The following is a 19,674-nucleotide window of genomic DNA, read 5'->3' as shown; positions in this document are numbered from 1 at the left end:
TGTGTAATAACTGTGTACACACTTCAGTAATATTAAGCAGCAACATCTCACAACCCAAAGGACACCAAGCTTAGCTGTACATTAATGTTGATAAATACAGTCGGACGCTGTTCGTCTCATCGCCTGCCACTTAGAATCTGTTCCTTTCAGAGTTTTGCTGCGTGAGGGGGTGTTTGCTTTTAATCTCCACCTTGCACAAGTGGGTGGTGGGTTAATGGCTTCTCTGTGCTCACATCAAGATATAATGATTCAGTGGAGACAAATAAAGGGATCTCAGTCCGTCAAAACGAGCAATCCCAGGATTTACGAGAGAAAAAGTGTGAGGCAGCCTTCTGCAGTGTGTAAGATCAGCACAAACTCCCCGGAGAATCCGCATACGTCTCAATTTCAGACATTTACTTACATAAACTCCTGTCTACATGGATTATATAGATAGTTCAAAAGGCCAAATGTACAGTGTCACTATATGCAGATGACACTGCTCAATGCACTTCCATTCAGTCGTACAAAAGAAAATTTACCTTTTGCACACTAAAAGAAAACAATCAAAATATTTCAATTGTGGAAGCAAACATAACATAGACAGAAAGACGCAGATGTGAAGTAATCTGCACTAAAGGCTGTCCATCATTCCAGCTCTAACCTTCTATTGACTAAAGGTTGATCCATCAGCAGCATCTAATAACAGGGGTAGATTGTCTCTAAAAGGTTCAAACTGTATATTTATTACCGTGGGCCCCTAAAGCCCAGGAGTTTAAAACCTTAATAAGATGAATGAATGATATTCCATGAACAGTGAGAAGGGGCGGGACACATTTAACCCAGTGTGGCTTTGAAAGGAGCTTTGAATCAAAGCTGGGAGGTGCTCTTAATTATCAGGGTGTCTCTGATGGCCACGGATGAGACCGACACTCTATATAAAACCACCTACCAAATATGTGTGTGCATGTGGAGATCTTTATTAGCTATAAGAGAGCCCACCTTCCTTCATCTAATGGTTCAAAGATATTGATTCAATAAGGGAAGATCTTCAAACAGCGAGCGTTTCATTGAAGTGGTTTGCTGCAGATGCACGTGTTGAAGGTGTAATCGCTGCTGTGAGTTGAATGTGTTGAATGCACTCATGGCTGTATGATGACTAGCGAACGGAGCCACTGTGACACCACCTGTTGTTTTTCATGTCATTTACATTATGATGAATTATGATGTGTTATTATTTAAGTCTATACCGATCCCTGGGGGCGCTCGTAAGTCTCATAACTGTCCAGTAAAAACAGATTTTAGTGCTTCAATAACTATGAAACAGATATCAAACTGGTTTTGACAACATGTGCACGTGTACTTAAATTCAAACAGGTTACCAGAACGGGGATTTTTACGTTTGCACCTGCCATATGTCGGTTTATGCAGACGTTACGCACGAGTTTACAGATTTCGACAGCAATTAGTGTTGCAGCCTGGTCGCTCGTATTTCTGTGGCGGGGCCGAAGACACCATGTGGCGAGAGTCGGCTGAAGCACCGTCATGTAATGTAATCCCAGTGATGAGGGTCGAGGACCTGTCTGACAGTTTTGGCTTCCTGCTTCCACTCTGTGTGTGTGTGTGTGTGTGCTGAATCAGAGATGTGCAGAGATGGAGAGGTGATTACAGTCATGACACTGGAGGTTGGATTACAGAGGATTACATGCACGCACATACACACACACACGCGCGCAGACAGTTCTCCTCATGACACAGGAGTCTAAATGCAGGGCTAATACTGTCGTACAAAAGGGTCAGAGAGAGAGACAGACCAGGAGAGAGAAATAAGGGATGGATGTGTACCAACGGATTATGATGAATTATGTCAAAAACATCAGAAAAGTAAAGCAGCTTGTGTGTTTGACTGTTGCTCTCTTTCCTTTCGTCCTCCTTCCTCCATCACCCTCTTTTTCTCCCTCTCCTTTCCAGGCAGTAGGCTGCCAACATGGCTGTTCCCAGGGGACACCCTCCTCCCTCCCCCTGGCCTCCCCTCTTCCTCCTCCTCCTCTTCCTCCTCCTCCTCATCTCCTCCCCGCTCCCCCTGCAGGCCCGGCCGCTCCTCCTCCACCCGTCCATCAACGTGGCGGTGGTGTTCAGCGGCTCCAGCTACCAGACTGAGGTCAGAGGTCGTCTCAGCGGGGAAAACTTTGTCGACCTGCCCGTGGTGGTCAGCCCGGTGACCGTGCTGGTCAACGACACCAACCCCCGCGACCTTCTGACACACCTCTGCGATACCATGGCAACAGAGAAACTGCACGGCGTGGTGTTTGAGGATGATGTGGGCTCAGGTGCCGGGGCTCAGGTAAAACTGATTTATGCATTTTGGGGTTTTGTGATAAAACATCCTCTCCAGAGTCACGGTGTTCAGTCACCCACATCCGTGTTTCCTAAAGCTGCACAAGGCAACATTTTCATGTAAAAAAGCACCTGTTCTGTCAGCTTAAATCGCAAAGTGGCGCTGCAAAAAAAGAAGAACTAATTGAGATGCCAAGCATGTGCTGTCTTTGCTCAAATTAAATCATGGTGTTGGTATGGTTTCAGACCATAAAGGGAAAAGAACGGACTTCAAATGATAAAAAGCAAAGCGTAAACAGTCTCCTAAACAGTGTTTCTACCAGGGGAAGGAGCACTCGATGTTATTTCACTGTAGAATGTTAAATATACTTTTCAAAGTGCATCATTTGAAACAAACATACTTATTTTTGAAAGTACACAAGACTAAATGTTATTACTTCCATCCAAGCTCCTATTACCTACCAGCCCTGTGTGCATTGCTCTATAGCTCTGCTAGTGGTCCAAAAACTTCATAGAATACCTTTAAGTGCTCCTCATTCATGTTGCCTTATGACTGAAAACTTGTGAGTGCATCTTATGGAGAGTCAAGAACGAAGCCATGACCCAGTCAGGCTGTTTCACCATGAAAATCAACTTTCATCTGGTTTGTCTGCAGGTGGCAGAAGTGGCACAGATCCTGGACTTCCTCTCCACTCAGACAGCTCTGCCGATCGTGGGCATCAGTGGCGGCTCTGCGGTCGTCATACCATACAAGGTACTGTCAAAATTATGAGCCCATCATTTCAGCCTTGGCCCCTCGTCACCCCGGAGCTTGAACCAGGGCTAGACTAGTCTGCCTCCCTGCTATGCCGCAGAGATAATGCACACACAAAAGCGCATTTTGAGTCCCAGAGGTGTTGATATAACATTTGTCACAAGCTGCATAATGAGCAATTAAGGAAGCACCAACAAAAGACTGTAGTAATAAAATGAACAACAACCTGTAATGTAAACCCTGTCAGCAGCAGCACCCTCTCTTCACAGCCTCCTGTCTTAGTCAGAACTCTTCCACACCGGCGTCATTCAGCTTAAAACAACTTAAGTAGGTCAGAGCGGTGAAACCTACTTTGGCAAGCAACTCACTGCATGCAAATATTTGGATATGAGCAGTACAGATGGGTGAATTATCAGCGATGACTGCAGCCATCGACCCTCATCAGCTCCTCTAATCCGTGGCTGGGAAAAGTCTGAGTTGTGGGAAAGGAAACTTTGTGAGGGGAGACAAGTGGCTATGGGCGATCTGCGCCTCAATCAATCATCCCTGCGTACTTGAAGAGCAGCAGGTTTTTCCTGCTATGATTTAGCATGCATCTCATTGATGAATGGAGATGGAGAGCAGTGAGCTGTGTAGTTAGATTGTAAAAAGGAGATTGATGACACCAGACAGATTCTCAATCTATACTTTTTCTCTACTTATTTGCAAAATGGCTCCATCCCTTCTTCCTCTCACGCTCCACGCTCGTCTCTCCTCCCTTCCTTTAATTGCTTAACTGCCATCATCAACACCTTGTATTTATAGAACCAACTCTCACACGTAGAACCACACATGCAAATGAACACCCTCACATATTAGAGCACATACACACAGACAAATGGATGCATTCCTGCACCTATCCACCACAAGAAGCGTCTGAACCCAGCTGAAGAGTGTAGCTATGCGTCTGCGAGTGGTGGATTTCACTCCCGGGCAACATTTGTAAACCATAGCATGTTGTATTTGTCAGCTTCCTGTTAATCAAAAGGTATCTGCAGATGTCACGTCATAGATGGGTATTAAACAGGAGGAGTCATAGCTGCAGGAGGGTGATTGATTTGCTGTATTTTGATGGCGGAGCCGGAAAGGCAGAGCGAGGAGAAAGATGCTTGGATGAAGCTTGGCTGACAGCTGCCTGAAGGCAGTGTTTTACTGTCTCACAGAGAAGTCTCTCCACCCTCTTTCACAAGCGAGATATTCATTTTTGTCTCCCCACTTCATTCTTTTCCTTCCCCACATCTTCCTTTTTGTCTTTCTGTCCACTTTTCCCTTCATTTCTCCACCGTTTCCATATTTCCCTTTGGTCTCCCTGTAGTTTCACCGTCTTTCCCTTCATCAGCGTCACTCCCTGACATGCAGTTTTGTCTCTCTGTTGTGCTCCGGCTGAATCCATTAAAGGTTGTGGCTAGAAGCGAGAGGCCTGTGCTCCTTTCTGCTCTCTCCGAGCTCCAGGACCCCATTAAACTGTTAATTAGACCCTTCAGGAGGCTGCAGCCCCCCCACAGCTCTTATCATTCACCCCAAAATCCAAACCCTTCACTCCTCTTTTCCTTCTATTTTCTTCTTTTGCTGCCTGCTCCTTGCAGAACCTCCCTCTCCCCATCACTGCTTCACCTTAAATTGGCAAGGAGGTGTTCACATTTACCCCCGATGTGCTTCTGATGCTCGTCTCAGGCAGTTCTTGTGCTCTGTAAAGTATCTCTGAGCCTCCAAAATATTTGGGGCAAAGTTTGTCATGTCATCAACAGTCTCTGGTTTGTAATTTGCAGAGTCGATCATATCTGGTTCAGTCTCGGTTATTTAACCTCTCCGCTCGACAGCAGCAAAAGACAAACGTGCAGATGTTATCTGTCGTGCTGAGAGACCGTTTGTCTGACGAGCCCGAAGTGCTGAGTGACAGTTCTCTATATAGCACAAAGAGTAAAACACTCTCCTCTGAGGTCTGCCTGTCGAAGGCCTCATTCAGCCCTCCTCCTCGCACTCCCCCTCGGACTCTTTCTCTCTCTTATACACTCCTTTGTTGTCAGCAAGGACAGAAAAAAAGCTTGTCAGAGGTGTCTTGCACAATGGGACAGGTGGATTGAATGGAGAAAGACATATGTGCGAGTGCACGATTCTCTTAAGGGATGAAAGAGCTCAATAGTGCTTGATTATCAATAGCCTGATGATGATGATGAATATCTTTGATGGCGGGTTTAAAAAGAAGCAGCACCCGCCCGGGCTCCCTATTTATGGTTCCTGTCTCAGTGATCTTTCTATGGCAAACAACAAGGAAGGAGGGAATGAGACAAAGATGAAAAGATTGAAGGGAGGAGAGGAAGTGTGTCTTTTGTCAGGCAGCGCACACATCAAGCGAAAGCAAAGAGGAGGAAATGAGAGAGCGCGAAGAACGGCTGAGAAGAGGCATAAAGACTGTTCAATAGGGCCTGCGAGGGAAAGAGAAAAAATATTGCAACGTGTCTCTCTGAGGAGTTGGAAATCAGAAGCTGAGTGTGTTTTGTATTTGTGTATGTGTGTACTTGGCTGGCTGGCTGTGAGTCATTGCAGTGTGCTGGGTGATCATTAGAGGGTGCTGCATCCAGATGTTGAGTCATGGGAGCAGCAGAGCAGGAGACAAAGGGAGAGGAGGGAGGAAACAAGAGGGAACTTCAACCACAGCAATGAAACTTTCATGTATTCAGCCCAATGTTCCACTCCACACACCAATGTGTGTGCTCCAGCTGTGGTGGTAGTGATTGTGATAATAATTAACGTTAATGTTTGTCCTGTGAAAAACAACATGGCCAAAAAGCATGAGTTCTCTGGGAAGGCTTTTCACAGGATGTAGGCTGCAGAGTTTTGCATCCATTCAGCCACAGGAGCATTAATGAGGTCGGGCATTGATGTTGGGTGAGAAGTTCTGTCTCACAGTCTGTGTTTCAGTTCATCCCAAAGGTGCTGGATGGGGTCGAGGTCAGAGCTTGGTGAGGGGAAGTCTAGATCTTCCACACCAAAACCTTCCCCAAACCGCTGCCACGGAGTTACTGAATTTACAGGACCCAAAGTGCAAGGCTTGGACAAATGAGGTGGGAAAAAAGTTACTGATTCGGCAAAAGCTGACTTGATACTAAACATGAACTTCAAGTTGGTTGTTAGCACACAGCAAGGCAGGCAAATACTGGTAGTAACCCGGGTGCTTATATACTGAGTGAGCAGGTGGGTCTTGATTGGTAATTAAGGTGCAGGTGAGTTCAGGAGGCCGGTCCCAACCTGCTGGCCACGCCCTGCAGGAACACAGACAGACAGGAGACACCAGGAGGGGACAAAGGAGGGGAGACTGCAGATCTCCACAGAAACACACTAAAATATCATTGTGTGCTGCAAATATGCATTTAATCCATCACTGAAAACAGTCCCCAACGAATGCACCGTTTACTCCTGTCTGAGTCACACCTGGTAAAAACTCCAGTGTCTGTCTGTTTTATTTTAAATTATTTAGCCTTTTTTTAAACAAAAAAACAAAAGTATCTGCAGTATTCATGACCAGTTTTAAAGATTCACTTCTTCAGTAGATATGAAGACAGGCTCATTCCATCCTGTCAACGGTTCATAGAACGATTGCAAAAATGATCTCAGGCACACTGGAGGATATAATGCTTTTATTTTACATGGCAATGCTCACCCCTTCTCTTCCTTTCTCCTTCTGTCTCCCTTCTATTGGTGACATAACGCTTCCCTGTTTTTGACCAATAGGCTTGCACATTGATAGAGAACCACCCTCCCACTCAACTCATTAGTGTAACACAGCAAAGGTGTGTAAACTACTGCTGACAATGACCCTGATGACGACCTGTGTTGGTTGCAACCTGTTGGTCATTTTAATATCATGGATATCTGCATAAAATCTCATCAAATAGCTGTTGAGATATTGGACCAAAGTGTTGGACCCACCAACCAACAGACATTTCCATCTGTAGAAAATGCAGATACGTTAATCCACAGGTTGACATTATCATCCATGGCTGCCCAAACCATCCAAAAGCAAGCAATGAAAAACCATGTGAGGTAAAACCTGCGCTCTAATGCACGCAAACTGAGCTCACTGTGTAGTCCAATAAAACAACTTGAACTTTCTGCATAACTGACTTGATACAAGTGGTGAAGATCATTCAGCGACGGGCTCCAGTGGCTTTATGGTGCTGAGAAAATTCACCCACCTCCTGCACTTAATGATTCATAAAACACTTTCAAAACACTCCGGACTTCCTCAGAAATGCATTATCACCAAGCCTCAAATAGTTTTTGAAAAGGTGACATTTTAGAGATTAACGAAGAACGTAATAGCTTTAGTACAACCACTTTACTCTTCGGCACTTCTTTAAATAATGAGCGTGTAGTAAAAGATTTTTTTTTTTTTTTCATGGCTGCTGTGAATCATTTTAGGAAAGAACAGATTAATTAACTGCAGACGACAACTCTTTTCTATTATCGTGAGCCACCGTTAAATCTCTGTTCTTTAGGAAACACATAGCGAGCGTTTGATCACTCACAAACCAGCTCTCGTTCATTTCAAACATCAGATAACGAGTGATCTTGCTTGCACACGATGATAAAGTCTGGAGCAAACAAAGCTGACAGCTTTATGTGTTTGCCAGTAAACAGGAACAAGAATGCCTTTTAAATGTGCACATGATGGATTTTTGAAGCAAAGAAACTGTTGAGCTGGAGCATTCAGCCGTATAACATCATTTATTACAATTTGAAACTGTCAGTAGAAGATTATATTTCGGGAGCTCCTAAGGTCACACTCTGTTTGTGATACTGGGCCAAAGTGATGCAATGAGCCAGACGTCTCTCATTGGATCGCGGTGCCAGTTTCTTTTTTCGGGGGTTCGTTTCTGTGGCCAGGCTGACCTGCTTTCTCCGTTTGTCTTTCTGTGCTTGTGTCTCTGCTCTCTGCCCCCTCACTTCTGGCTCTCTCTTGGCCTGGTGGTCCAGAAACTCCATAAACAGGTCATGATCGCTGGGAATGAAAGCGCGTTAAAGGCCAGGCTTCCTCTGAGCTTCACAGCATGGCCCAGTAATTTCAGCGAGGAAGTCAGTCAAACCGCTAATGCCACGGTGTCGAGCCTCAAAACTGAAGTAAACTGTTTGTGGGAGTGTTTGATTATACATCCAGGGGGCTGGAAAGGCGAGAAGGTTTCCCTGCACTGTGTAAAATTAATCAGTTTAATATTTCTGGCAACATAACGAGGCCACACAATATTCAGTGCAATCATCTGTCAAACATGTGACAAATGACTTCATCCATACTCCTAATAGGATCGTTTCTATTTAAAGGGTCAGCTCTACCAAATTGCTAAAAAACTGATCTTTGCACTTCACAAGTTTGGTTTTGAGATTTCATGTCTCCTGCAATCCATTTATGCTCCTGTTCATGTATTTATAGGTATTTTACTGGTGCATTGTACAGACTTGGTGATGAAAAGGAAATTATAGCTGGTTACTGAAGATAGTCTGATGATCAACTGAGAGAGAGGACAAGCTGGTACATACTGATTTTCCTTCAACATATTAATATTTATACTCTTATAGTCAGAGTTAAACTTTTTTCAAATGCATCCTCCATAGTTATTATAATGTGAGTCATCTCCACTGGTACTAGTACACGAGTACTTGAATAATCCCTTTCTGTCGTTTTGTTGGGTTGTGGTTTTTTTACACCCTCGTGTGATTTGCTTCGATGCTGTGATTCTCTCTACTGGAGAAATAGTGTAGCCACACCAAAGTCATGTCCTCAGTATTATATTTGAAACTTCGGTGGGTTTAATGACTTTAAGGGGAGTTTGCATCCTATGGTTACACACGTACAGTATTAGCCGTTTTGTTTTTTAAAGGCTGATCCCTATTGGAAATATCTTAAAATGCAGAAAAGGAAAAGTAAATTAAAATAAAATGTGATTTCTTTTAAAATCTCAGAAAATGCTATGGAGTTTGGTTGGGTACTCATACAGCCCTAGTCACGGTGAACACTGACCATATTGTGAGTGACATTGAAAATCTTTGTTATTCTAGTAAAATGACCCTTTTAGTTAATGTTATGTTAGTTGCTGAGCTTGTGTGTGTGTGTGTGTGCGTGCGTGTGTGTGTGTGTGTGTGCGTGTGTGTGTGTGTGTGTGTGTGTGTGTGTAACTCACACGCAAAGGATCACTGTAACCACAGTCCCGCCAGCAATCGTATTAAACAGATTAAATCCCTCTATATGTCTTCACGCTGAAAACTCTTTACAGCGGGTTAAAAGCATCTGTTTAGGGATGATTTTTTTTTTTTTTTTTTTTTTTTACTCTGCACTTGAGTTGAACTACATGCCAGGAGAGTAGTCATGAGTGTGAGATGGACACTGCAGCTTTAGAGATATGCACATCCTTTAGTGACATGTCAGAGACAGTTTATGAGTCACAGGGAGTCTTTCTCGGCCTGTGAAACCAGTTGCTGTATAACATCTTCTGTGGCTCTGAGGGAACTTTCTAAAGTCTCTAATTTAAAGCCTCGGAGGGCTCGTGTTACACCTGCAGCAGAGTTAGAAAGAACAGGGGGTTTAACAGGCAGAGGGGGTCTTTCCAGTTGCATTGCTGAAATTGAATCCAAATGACTTTTCTTCTGGCGTCACAGTGAGGTTCACATTACCATGAAATGTGGCGCAGACATTCACGTCCCTGTCAAGATGAATTTTGAAAACTTTGGTGACTTTTCCTCTGGTGCCATCTTCTGGTCCAGCACTTTGGTTTGTGACTCTAAACCAATGACATTCCCATCAAACTATTATTATTACCACTTTATTTAACCAGTTAAGTCCCATTGAGGCCACAAAATCTCTTTTTCAATGGAGCGCTGGCCACGATAGCAGCATTACAATATTTCAAGCAGCATTTATGTGAACACTAAAAGCGCAATCACAAAACTTACACTATTAACTCGCACAATTACATGCCTGAGAAGACAGGAATGAGGAAGAGGATGTAGCTAAGGTGGCAATTACAAGCTCCAATTAGAATTAGCCGACAAATCCTTCACTACATTTTAAAGAGGGTATCATCTGAGCCCAAAACAATAGTTTCTAGTTTTAATTGAGATATACCCACAAAGATTCATGGGCACCAGTCCTAGGATGAATCTGAAGGTCAGTGAAGGCCACTGAACTAAGGGGAGTGAGAGCTTTGCAGCCAGACTGGTACAATGAAAGGACATTTAGCAGCAGTTGATCATTTGCCAATCCTTCAAAGACCTGGACATACGACAGTGAAGGTGTGAATAGTTGTTTAGTGATGTAGGGACCTCATCTTTTAACAGAGCACAGACATGGGCAGATTTTTTTTAGATGACATTTTGAGTGAAAATGGTTAAAGACGTTTGTTAAGAGTTCGGCAATAAACTCAGTTTTAAAAAGTATGGTTCCAGATTTTCTGGACCTGCAGGCTGTTTGGTTTCCAGCAAAGCTCTGTGCACTTCATCAGCAGACAAAGGAACGAGCCGCATGAACTGCACATATCTCCACAGAGCCGGCCATGTTTAAGTTAAAGCAGTAAAACATGGTAGAGCATAGTAGATACATAAATGTACTTTCTACCACTGGAGATGGAAGATATGTGCCAAAGACGTGCAGAACGACACACGGTTTGCATATGTAGACGTTTCCATCTGTGAGCGCGACCCGCTTCCTGTTTGACCCACACCAGTCTCTCCACCGAGAGGAGGTGCAGCGTAGAGTTCTCCCTGTGGGAGGAGAGGAACGCGTGAGCAACCACCATGTCCACTGTCGTCCTGTCACATTACCATACGCTCCTGCAGTAGGACTGCTAATTACGTCTGCATGTGACAGCCACACTGCCAAGGCGGTGAGAACAAGACGGCTGGGAAGGGGAGGACGGGTGGGGGGGGTGCACTCTCTCTTCTCATCTGAGTGTGTGAGTGTGAGTGGTAGACACAGAAAAGGAGGTAATTTTGTTGTAATTCTTGCTTGATTTCACCATGAGGGGGAAAGTGCATGTCTGTCATCACATTTGCGCCTGTGTTTGTTTGATTTCTCACAATTTGAAATGCTGCTAATTGGATCGTGATGAAACACTTACTGGCCCAAAGTTGGGGGGGACCTCATCACTCCTCCATCATATCAGATGAAGTGGGACGCTATAGCTAACCAGGACTGCCAATCCACAGGCATTTTTTATTCATTCAGCGACAGCCTGACATGGTTGTGTACTGCTATTTTTACAGCTATTCTGGTGCACAGCCCAGTCAGTGGTCTGCTGGAGTTTCAGCCTCCAGAGGTGAGTCTCAAACAAGCTGAGACATAGATAAAACTGGTAAAATTGGAGTGAAGGGGAGTCTGGCTGTGATATTCCTGTAGTATTCCTCAGGCTGCACAGCTCTCTGGGGCTTTGCAGAGCCTCTGAGCTGTGGGAGAAGGAAGAACAACAGGAAGGAGGGATGACAGTTAGTCACCTCTGAGACGAGAGCAGACTGAGAAGATCTGAGACCTGGTCCCAGACGGCACTTGACAGTTTAACACTATGCTCTCTCTTCTCTCCCTACCTTCTCCATCTGCATACATGTGCGTCGCTGTATTTTTTATTTTCCCTGACTTCTTGTCCACTTACGGGATGCTTCTGTGCAGTGTACAGATGTATAAAAAACAAAGAAACCATATTTCTCTCATCTTCGCCCTCTTGCACCAGCTCCCCTGTCCGTTATCAAATCAAATTCAGAATATTACAACTTGTGTGAGAGTCTGGCCTGGTCTTGCAGCTGCTTACATCACAGGTCTACTTTTTCCCTACAGCACCTTTAGGCTCCTTAGATCCTCCGTCCAAGCTCTGTTATTACACAGTTCCACCAAAAAAAGGGCAGGGACAGAGTGTCCAGCCTACTGAACAGTTTGAGTGGAATCAGACAAAATGTTTTCCTAGTTTTGCTGTTCGTTTACACCAGAATGCAGCCAATGCTTTTTGGGCATTTGCATACACAGTAGTGCACATACGAGGTTCTTGTGTATCTGCCCATTGAGCATGGCTTTGGTAATCAGATCTGTAGATCTAAACTAGGTTAAATTTGGTTGACGTTTAGGTTTTTTTAGACATAAACTTTCTTTCAACAGCATTTAATTGACTGAATTTCAGCAGGTTATCAGGAGCTGTTTCACAGTGAAATACAACCAAACTTGACCCAGTTTTATCACAGATGTCTAGACAGCGTTTGACCTCCAAATCATCAAGTCGTTGCTTGGTATGTATCCGCTACTCTTGACACAAATCTGTCTTTATTAGTTGATTATTTCTGCTCTTTGTATCCGTATCCGGTCCCTCTTAGACTCCCTAGTCTGCTTCCTTCCATCGTGATAGCCTACTTTATTTGGATGTTATTTGAAGGACATGGGTTCAGCAGGCTCTAACAATTTCCATCAAATCTGTCAACACACACACAAACACACAGCGAGATGGGATGCAAATGTATGCTAAAGCACACAGACACGTACAGCATTGGACCACCCCTTCTTGACAGAAAGGGAGCAGCAGGACAGAGCGTTTGCAGCTCGGAGACACTGGAGACACCAGATCGAGGCTGAATATGAACAATCAAAACTACCTTGTGAGCAGCGATAAAGGTGCAAACTGTAATCAAAATATTCACGGTAACCGCTTCTTCTTCGGTACATCATCCTGAATATGCATATTTATTGCTCTAAAGCGCAAGTGTGTATTTATTAGCTGTGTGTTGTATCCATTGTCTGCAAACCAAGATTTAACCCTTTATAAACAAAACCGTGCATCTTGACAATGTAGAAAGTTTATAATGGTGATTTAAGGACATTGTGGATATTTCTGAAGATTTTTTGACCATGAAAAAAAGCCGATTCATTGTCCAACCATAGCTCACTTAAAGTGTTGCCCTTTCTTTTTTCCACATGTGTCACTTCTCATCAACTTAATTGGTTTTGCGGGGCCGTAACGCTGCTGCTTCCGTGACTTTTAAAAGTGATGTTTTTATGAGTAATAGTATGTCTGTTGAACAAGAGGACAAATCATTAAAGTGCACTGGCCCAGTAGTAGCAAAGTTTCATCCAAATTTAAATGTTCTGCAGCAGTAATAATGTTAACGGTGCTGCTAAAATGAGCAGCAGATGAGTTCATTTGATCTTTTAGTCAGTTAGCTTCTGTTGATCAATGTTCATTAACTGGTGTACTCAAGGTGTTTCACTTGAGTCCATCAAACCCGTTCAGAACTTGTGATGCATTTTCTCAAAGAAATTCATGGGCAAAAAGGAAAGAAAACTCTGTACCTCAAATTCCTGCCACCCTCCTGAAGCACCTTTGAGCAAGAGGGATGCTGTTGCGTCATTCCCCCCATGGAAGATTTTCCCCACCTCAATCCTTAAATAAGACTCTCTCACTCTTTACAGGCTGAGGGATCCTCCTTCCTGCAGATGGGAGCGTCTCTGGAGCAGCAGATAGTCTGCATGTTCAAGGTACAAGAATGTGTTTCAGTGTTACAGCAAGTGACAATTAAACCTAATTTAGGCAGTATTCTGGGGGGAAAATCTGGGTTGTCATGCCAAATGTTTACAAGGTCAAGCCTGCCAACTGGGACCTCTCAGGCTGATTAACACCATGTGGGGACATCCTGACATTCAGCCGTGGAATCCTTGATCTTAAGCCCTGGCCCGCTTTCCACAAATACAATCTGTATTTATGATAGATTGCACAAATTCTCCTGAGATCAGAGGGCCTGATGTCGCTGACATTTTACGAGACGACGGGATAATCTCAGTTAAATCTGTAATAATTTTGCCTCATAATCTAAGAGGAGCATTTCCACAGCTGAGACAAAGCCATTGTGAAATTGAAGGGTGTATTTGTGATGCAATGTGCTTTTTAAGATCAGTTTTTAAAGGTTTTTTATACTGCATTGATGTCTGTAGGATAGCTGGCAGCCAGTGAATTTAGCTTAGCATAAAGAGTGGAAACAGGAGGACACAGCTGGTCTGGCTCAATGCACAGGTAACAAAATCTTCGTGCCAACACCTCTAAAGCTCACTAATTCATATATCTTGTCTGTTTTATCTGTACAAAAACACAAGTGGACTTGACCAATGCTAGCAGTTTCCTCCTGTTTCTGGTCTCTATGCTAAGCTATAACCGGTGGATGAGCTTCTCATCATCAGTCCTTTGCAGTCTTGTATTTGCACTGATTCTTTATTAGAACATTTTATAACCTCATCAGCATGGGTGTTATTATTTCACGACTTTATTTCTGTCCTGTTTCAGCTCATGGAGGAGTATGACTGGGGCGAGTTTGCGGTGATCACCAGCTTGCTGCCGGGCTACGACACCTTTGTGCATATAGTTCAGTCCTACACAGATACCTCCTATTTCCTGTGGAATCTACAGGATATCTTATCTCTGGAAATGTCTGTTGGATCTAATGACGCGAAGACCAAACGCATGCTGCAGCAGGTATGATGAGGCATGTGAATCCTGGATTGGGTTGTACCAGCTACTATTAAATCCATTGTAAAGTTTGTGGTTTAAGTCCTTAAATTAGACTGCTAGCTTGTTTCAAAGCAGTGCTTTAGTGTTTCAATTGTGTTGCTAGTTAGTTTTAGTTAGCTTGTGAAAACTTGATAAGCAGGCTTTAATTTGAGCTGAGGAACAGCTGGTGCTACCGGCTCCTGATGACCCACAGTAGCGCTGCACGTTCAGGTTTTCTCTCTGTTCTGTTACCACTGGCGGACTTCGTTTCTGTCTGCAGGTGGACTCTCGGGTCCTGCTGGTGTATTGCTCCTATGAAGAGGCGCAGTACTTGTTTCTTAACGCAGCTGAGGTGGGTCTGCTGGGGCCGGGCTACATCTGGATCCTCCCCAGCCTGGCCGTGGGCAACCCCGACAGCCCTCCACCTGACAGCTTCCCTGTCGGTGTTATTGGAGTGATTACAGACCAGTGGAGGAAGAGCTTGCGGCAGAGGGTGAGGGAGGGTGTCGCCATTGTCGCCAAAGGTGCTGAGAGCTTCAAGAAGCAGTACGGTTTTATTCCTGAGGGACACGGTGACTGCAACAAACCGGCTAAACACTCAGACAACAACACTCTGTTCAGGTGAGGCAGCCTAAACAGACGTCTAATCTAGCAGTTCCTTCAGAGTGATAACTAATGATGCATGGACAGACGCCCGCAACTTCAGCTTTTATACTTTTCACGTGACTTCATCAGCACACACTCACACGTGAAGTTTAAGTAATTTGTGCCTCTTTTGCATATGGTACGGAATACAAATTAACCTGAATTAATCATTCACAGCCCAGTCTATCATGGATGTAGACCCTAACAGACAGCGAAATCACTCAGCAGGAACACCCTGCCCTCCACCAATCAGCTGCCTCTCTCATCCACTAATGAGCTACTTCTAGTCTCCCACGTTAGCCCTCCCAGGGGAGCTTTAGGTTTAATTAGGAGGTGATCATTGTGTGTGTTTATCTGTGTAAATGAATATGCAAATTATAGTGTGATGTAGAATCAATGTCCTTGATTGCACACTATACACTTTCTTATGTCTTTATGTTCCTGCGGGTTGCAGGCACATGCTGAATGTGACGTGGGAAAGGAAAGATCTGTCTTTCAACAACCAAGGCTTCCTCTCCAACCCGTCCATGGTCATTGTCGCTCTGGACCGAGAGAGACTCTGGGACAAGGTACTGGGCAGCAAAACACATCATGGCCCCGATGACACAGGAACAATGAGGTGTTTGCCCTGTTATTTGCCTGCATACTGCAAGGCATCGAGCACAGCATAATTACCGCTGTGCACATAATAAATCTGACATGTTCGAACAAGATATTCTGAATATAATGAACATTATGGACTCACAGATTACTGAGGCTGATAGTGACATTTCAAAGGTCTGTTTTATAGACAATTAAAACAAATGACATTTTTACACCCAAAACAAACCTGCCCTGATCCATTTGTTGTTAGGGACCCAGCTGAACTACCATCAGGACAGAAGTCTGTCATCAAAGGATAAATGTGATCACTCAGAACAGCTTCGTATTGCTTTGCAATGACTCCCCTCTAAGGGGACAAGTGGACCTCATCCATGCCAGCAAAATGCCCCCCACAGCATAGCAGAGCCACCAGATCCCCTCACTGCAGGGGTCAAGCCTTCAGGCCTTGTGGTCCTCCACATAAGCACTCGCCTTCTGACCATGTCACTTTGTTCCACATCTTTGTAGGCCGGTGCCTGCGGTTTTTGCACCACTGAACTCTCAAATGTCCATTCATCTTTGTAATGAGGAATTTATGCACTGCAACCCAACTGTAATATCCTGCTCTATGTAATTGTCTGTTCTTGCTGACAGTCTGATCACGTCCTGCATTCACATTCTCGTTTTCTTACATATAATACAAATACATCAGCATCCCAGATATTCATTTGTGCAGTCACTTTAGTCACTGTTGCTACTGAAGCACTGGTCGGCTGAGTTGTCTTTATGACTGCAGCCCTTTTCTCTTCTCCTCTGTGTTGATACAACCAGAATCAGCTGGGCCCACTCAGTGTTTGCATACATGCCACAGAGTGTGATTGGATGTTAACACAGTGCACCTGTGTGGAAACAGCTGCTTTGGTTAGGTTTCTACACTCTTTCACTCAGGTTTTTCCTTCAATTTGCCCCCCCATCAGTAAGCTGAACACCAAAGTGAAGCTTATCTCCATACAAACACACAAACACTGGGTAAACTGGCCCAAAATGCTTTCATTGAAACAGTGCAGTGGTGACATGGTCTGCTGCTGTTTATATCAACCTTTCCATCATGAGTCAGAAACTAACTCAGCCAAAGGTAAATAAAGGGACATTAACAGCTGTACAGTAGCTCTCGGCCAGCGTTAGTCACACCTCCCCACTGATGAAACACCCCCCAAAACAATCATAACACTCAACTAATGAGCAACTGCTTAAAACATGTACTCACACTTTGTCTTGATGTGAGAAGGTGATGACAAAACGATCAATAAAACTGTCTGAAATTGTCGACATCACCCCCCTTTGCCATGGAGCAAATTAGCAGTAGGCTTCAACTTTTGCATTTTGGCAAGTCGGCACCATTAAAAGCAAGCCGGATTTTCTATTAGGAGTTCCAGTTTACAGTGTACCTCTGGGTGTGCTATCATCTATCACTGGATTACTTTGATACTGAAGTAATCTTAAAAACATGACGATTCTTAGGCAGATCTGGAGTTACCTTTTTTCTATGTTATCTAAATACATATATGGACTTTAATTGGGATAGACATCAGAGATAATGATATTCTCAGAAAGTGTAAGTCACATTGAATTTAAAGACTTAGTGTGTGACTTAGTTAAGACTGAGAAGAAGCATGATTTTTGGTGCAAATAACAGCAATCAGGCACTTAAAGGGTTTTAAGTATCTTAAGTGGCTCTGTGTGTCACCTCCACCTGAGCTGACTTCATTGCTGCGAGCATCATAAACAAACACCCTCTGACCTGCAAATATAATCTGGCTGGATGCAACGCATTTATGTGTCAGCATGCATTTTGGAAAAAGCAGAAAACAAAAGGCTGGTTGAGGCAAAGCGGATTCACTAAAAATCCCAACTCGAACAATTGATTGCAAAATAACTCCTCGCATACTTTAGCAGAAGGAGATGTTTGAAAGCACAAGTGCAGGCGTAAATTCAGATCAATAATGTTGTGTGTCTGTGTGTGTTTCCTCTTGAAGCCATATCCTTCTCTTACTCTCATTTCATTGTCACCATGCCCTGCAATTTTCTTGAGTATTTTCACTCCCTTTTACACACGCTCACACTTTTCAAAGCCCGAGGGTGTATTGAAAAAGTGCGGCTAAACAGAGAGACCTGAATGTAATCTCACAGCTACAGTTGAACTCATTTATTTCTACCCCGGAAAGACCAACCTACTTTATCAATGTCACCTCCTGGCTGGTGTGTACGTTTGCGTGTGTGTATGAACATGGACTTGTAGTTGTGCTGAAGTGGCTTTTGGTTTGTATGTGTGTTTAGATCTTACAGTAGCACTTGTGCGTCCAGCAGCCTCACACTCATGCGTCCATACATTCAGGTGTGGTGTAGATGTACTGCTGTTCTTCACACACACTTTCGGGCAACAAGCAACCACTTTAAACTAGATAGCATCTAAATTCTGTGACTCATTACAACCTGATCTCTCACTTCTTGCTCTTCCCTCCTCTTCCTGTCATGTAGCTCATCTGGAATGATGACAGGTTGTGTACTTGCTCTTTTCAAGTCTCTGTCCTGCATTGTGACACCCTGACAGCTTAACATGACGCTGTTCCTCCTCACCGTCTGAAGGGTGCTGCTGGGTGACATTTTGGGCAGGAAAGTCCCCGTTATTTCCAAATTCTTCTTCTCCAGATTCTTCTTCTCTTCTCTCCTTTTCTTGTTCTTCTCTCCTCGACTCCACCTGTAGAATCAACACAGAAAGGAAAAATGCTTTTAAAGGCTTAAAGCTGCCATAATCAATATTTTCATGGATGCACAGTCTGAAAGAAGTTATTCGGAGTGAAGAACCCACAGAGAATTATCACCTGACTCTGCAGTTCTGAGCTCTTCAGAGAAACTTAACTGTTTTGGTTCACTCCCACTGCTCTCATCAATCTCGTTTCCAGCAGGAGGAGGCAGCTGTTTTCAGCAAAAAAGCTCTAATAAACCGTCTGTACACTACCTGCCCAGTGCCACACAGCACACAGGCAAAGTTAGCAACTAACTGGTGAACATAGTGGAGCATGTAGGAGCTAAGGAGCCAGATATTTGTCTTGGGAGTTGGGGGAGACCAAACACAGAGCAAAAAGAAAAGTGGATATTGGACTTTAATTCATTAGGAGGCCAGAAACACGCCTCCATTTAAATGCTAATGTTACTCTGTTTTAGAGTGAATTGAATGAACGTATTCCCACATAAAAGTGTGATCTAGTGTTAATTGTACAAAGAAAAATTAATTTGATCATCTTTTTATGATCAATAGACATTTTAAAAAAGCAGTAATTTGGCTTTGTGTGGCATATTGACCTTTGCTAGATTGAAAAAGGATTTATGACATTTTAAAAGTGAAAACACATCACTTAAAGCTATCATGCAAGCCAATTTTTTAGGTGGCCAAAAACAAACAAACCTACATTTTCTTGGGATGGTGGCAGACATTCAGAGATCAAAGGTTGTATCTTAGGCTTTCACAGTGAAAGAAGTCGTGGCAGCTGATCAGGTGTGTGACTCTGGTTGCTATGCTATGCTGCACTGTTTTGGTTAATATATACACTTAATAATGTTTTTACTTTGATTTCTCACGTGAAGTATTGGAAAAATTCCAAGATCCTCATACTATATTTTAACCCGGTCTCTAATAATCAATAATAGGCACGTTCCCGACTGTGTAGCGAGTGTTAAAATGACAGGTGGATGACAGAGCGCCTGCTGGAGGTGCTTCATGAGAGGAGAAGACATATGAGAATCCCATAAAAAACAGATTGAAATGACTGATCT

The 19,674-nt window shown here is 43.7% G+C and overlaps 1 protein-coding gene across 3 annotated transcripts in view; it reads left to right on the top strand.

Annotated features, from left to right (window-relative positions):
• LOC143339490 (glutamate receptor ionotropic, NMDA 2C-like) overlaps positions 1-19,674 on the top strand; it is a 49,641-nt gene that overhangs the window by 6,732 nt on the left and 23,235 nt on the right. For all 3 annotated transcript variants that reach the window (XM_076760748.1, XM_076760745.1, XM_076760746.1), the window contains 6 exons: positions 1,951-2,323; positions 2,972-3,070; positions 13,545-13,610; positions 14,410-14,598; positions 14,894-15,234; positions 15,713-15,827. In XM_076760748.1, coding sequence (XP_076616863.1) covers positions 1,967-2,323; positions 2,972-3,070; positions 13,545-13,610; positions 14,410-14,598; positions 14,894-15,234; positions 15,713-15,827 — 1,167 coding nt within the window. In that variant the 5' untranslated portion in view covers positions 1,951-1,966. The remainder of the gene's footprint in view (positions 1-1,950; positions 2,324-2,971; positions 3,071-13,544; positions 13,611-14,409; positions 14,599-14,893; positions 15,235-15,712; positions 15,828-19,674) is intronic.

Source organism: Chaetodon auriga, chromosome 20, assembly GCF_051107435.1.
Source record: "Chaetodon auriga isolate fChaAug3 chromosome 20, fChaAug3.hap1, whole genome shotgun sequence".
NCBI lineage: Eukaryota > Metazoa > Chordata > Actinopteri > Chaetodontiformes > Chaetodontidae > Chaetodon > Chaetodon auriga.
Note: the sequence above shows the minus strand (reverse complement) of the source record. Positions and strands in the feature narration are given on the sequence as shown.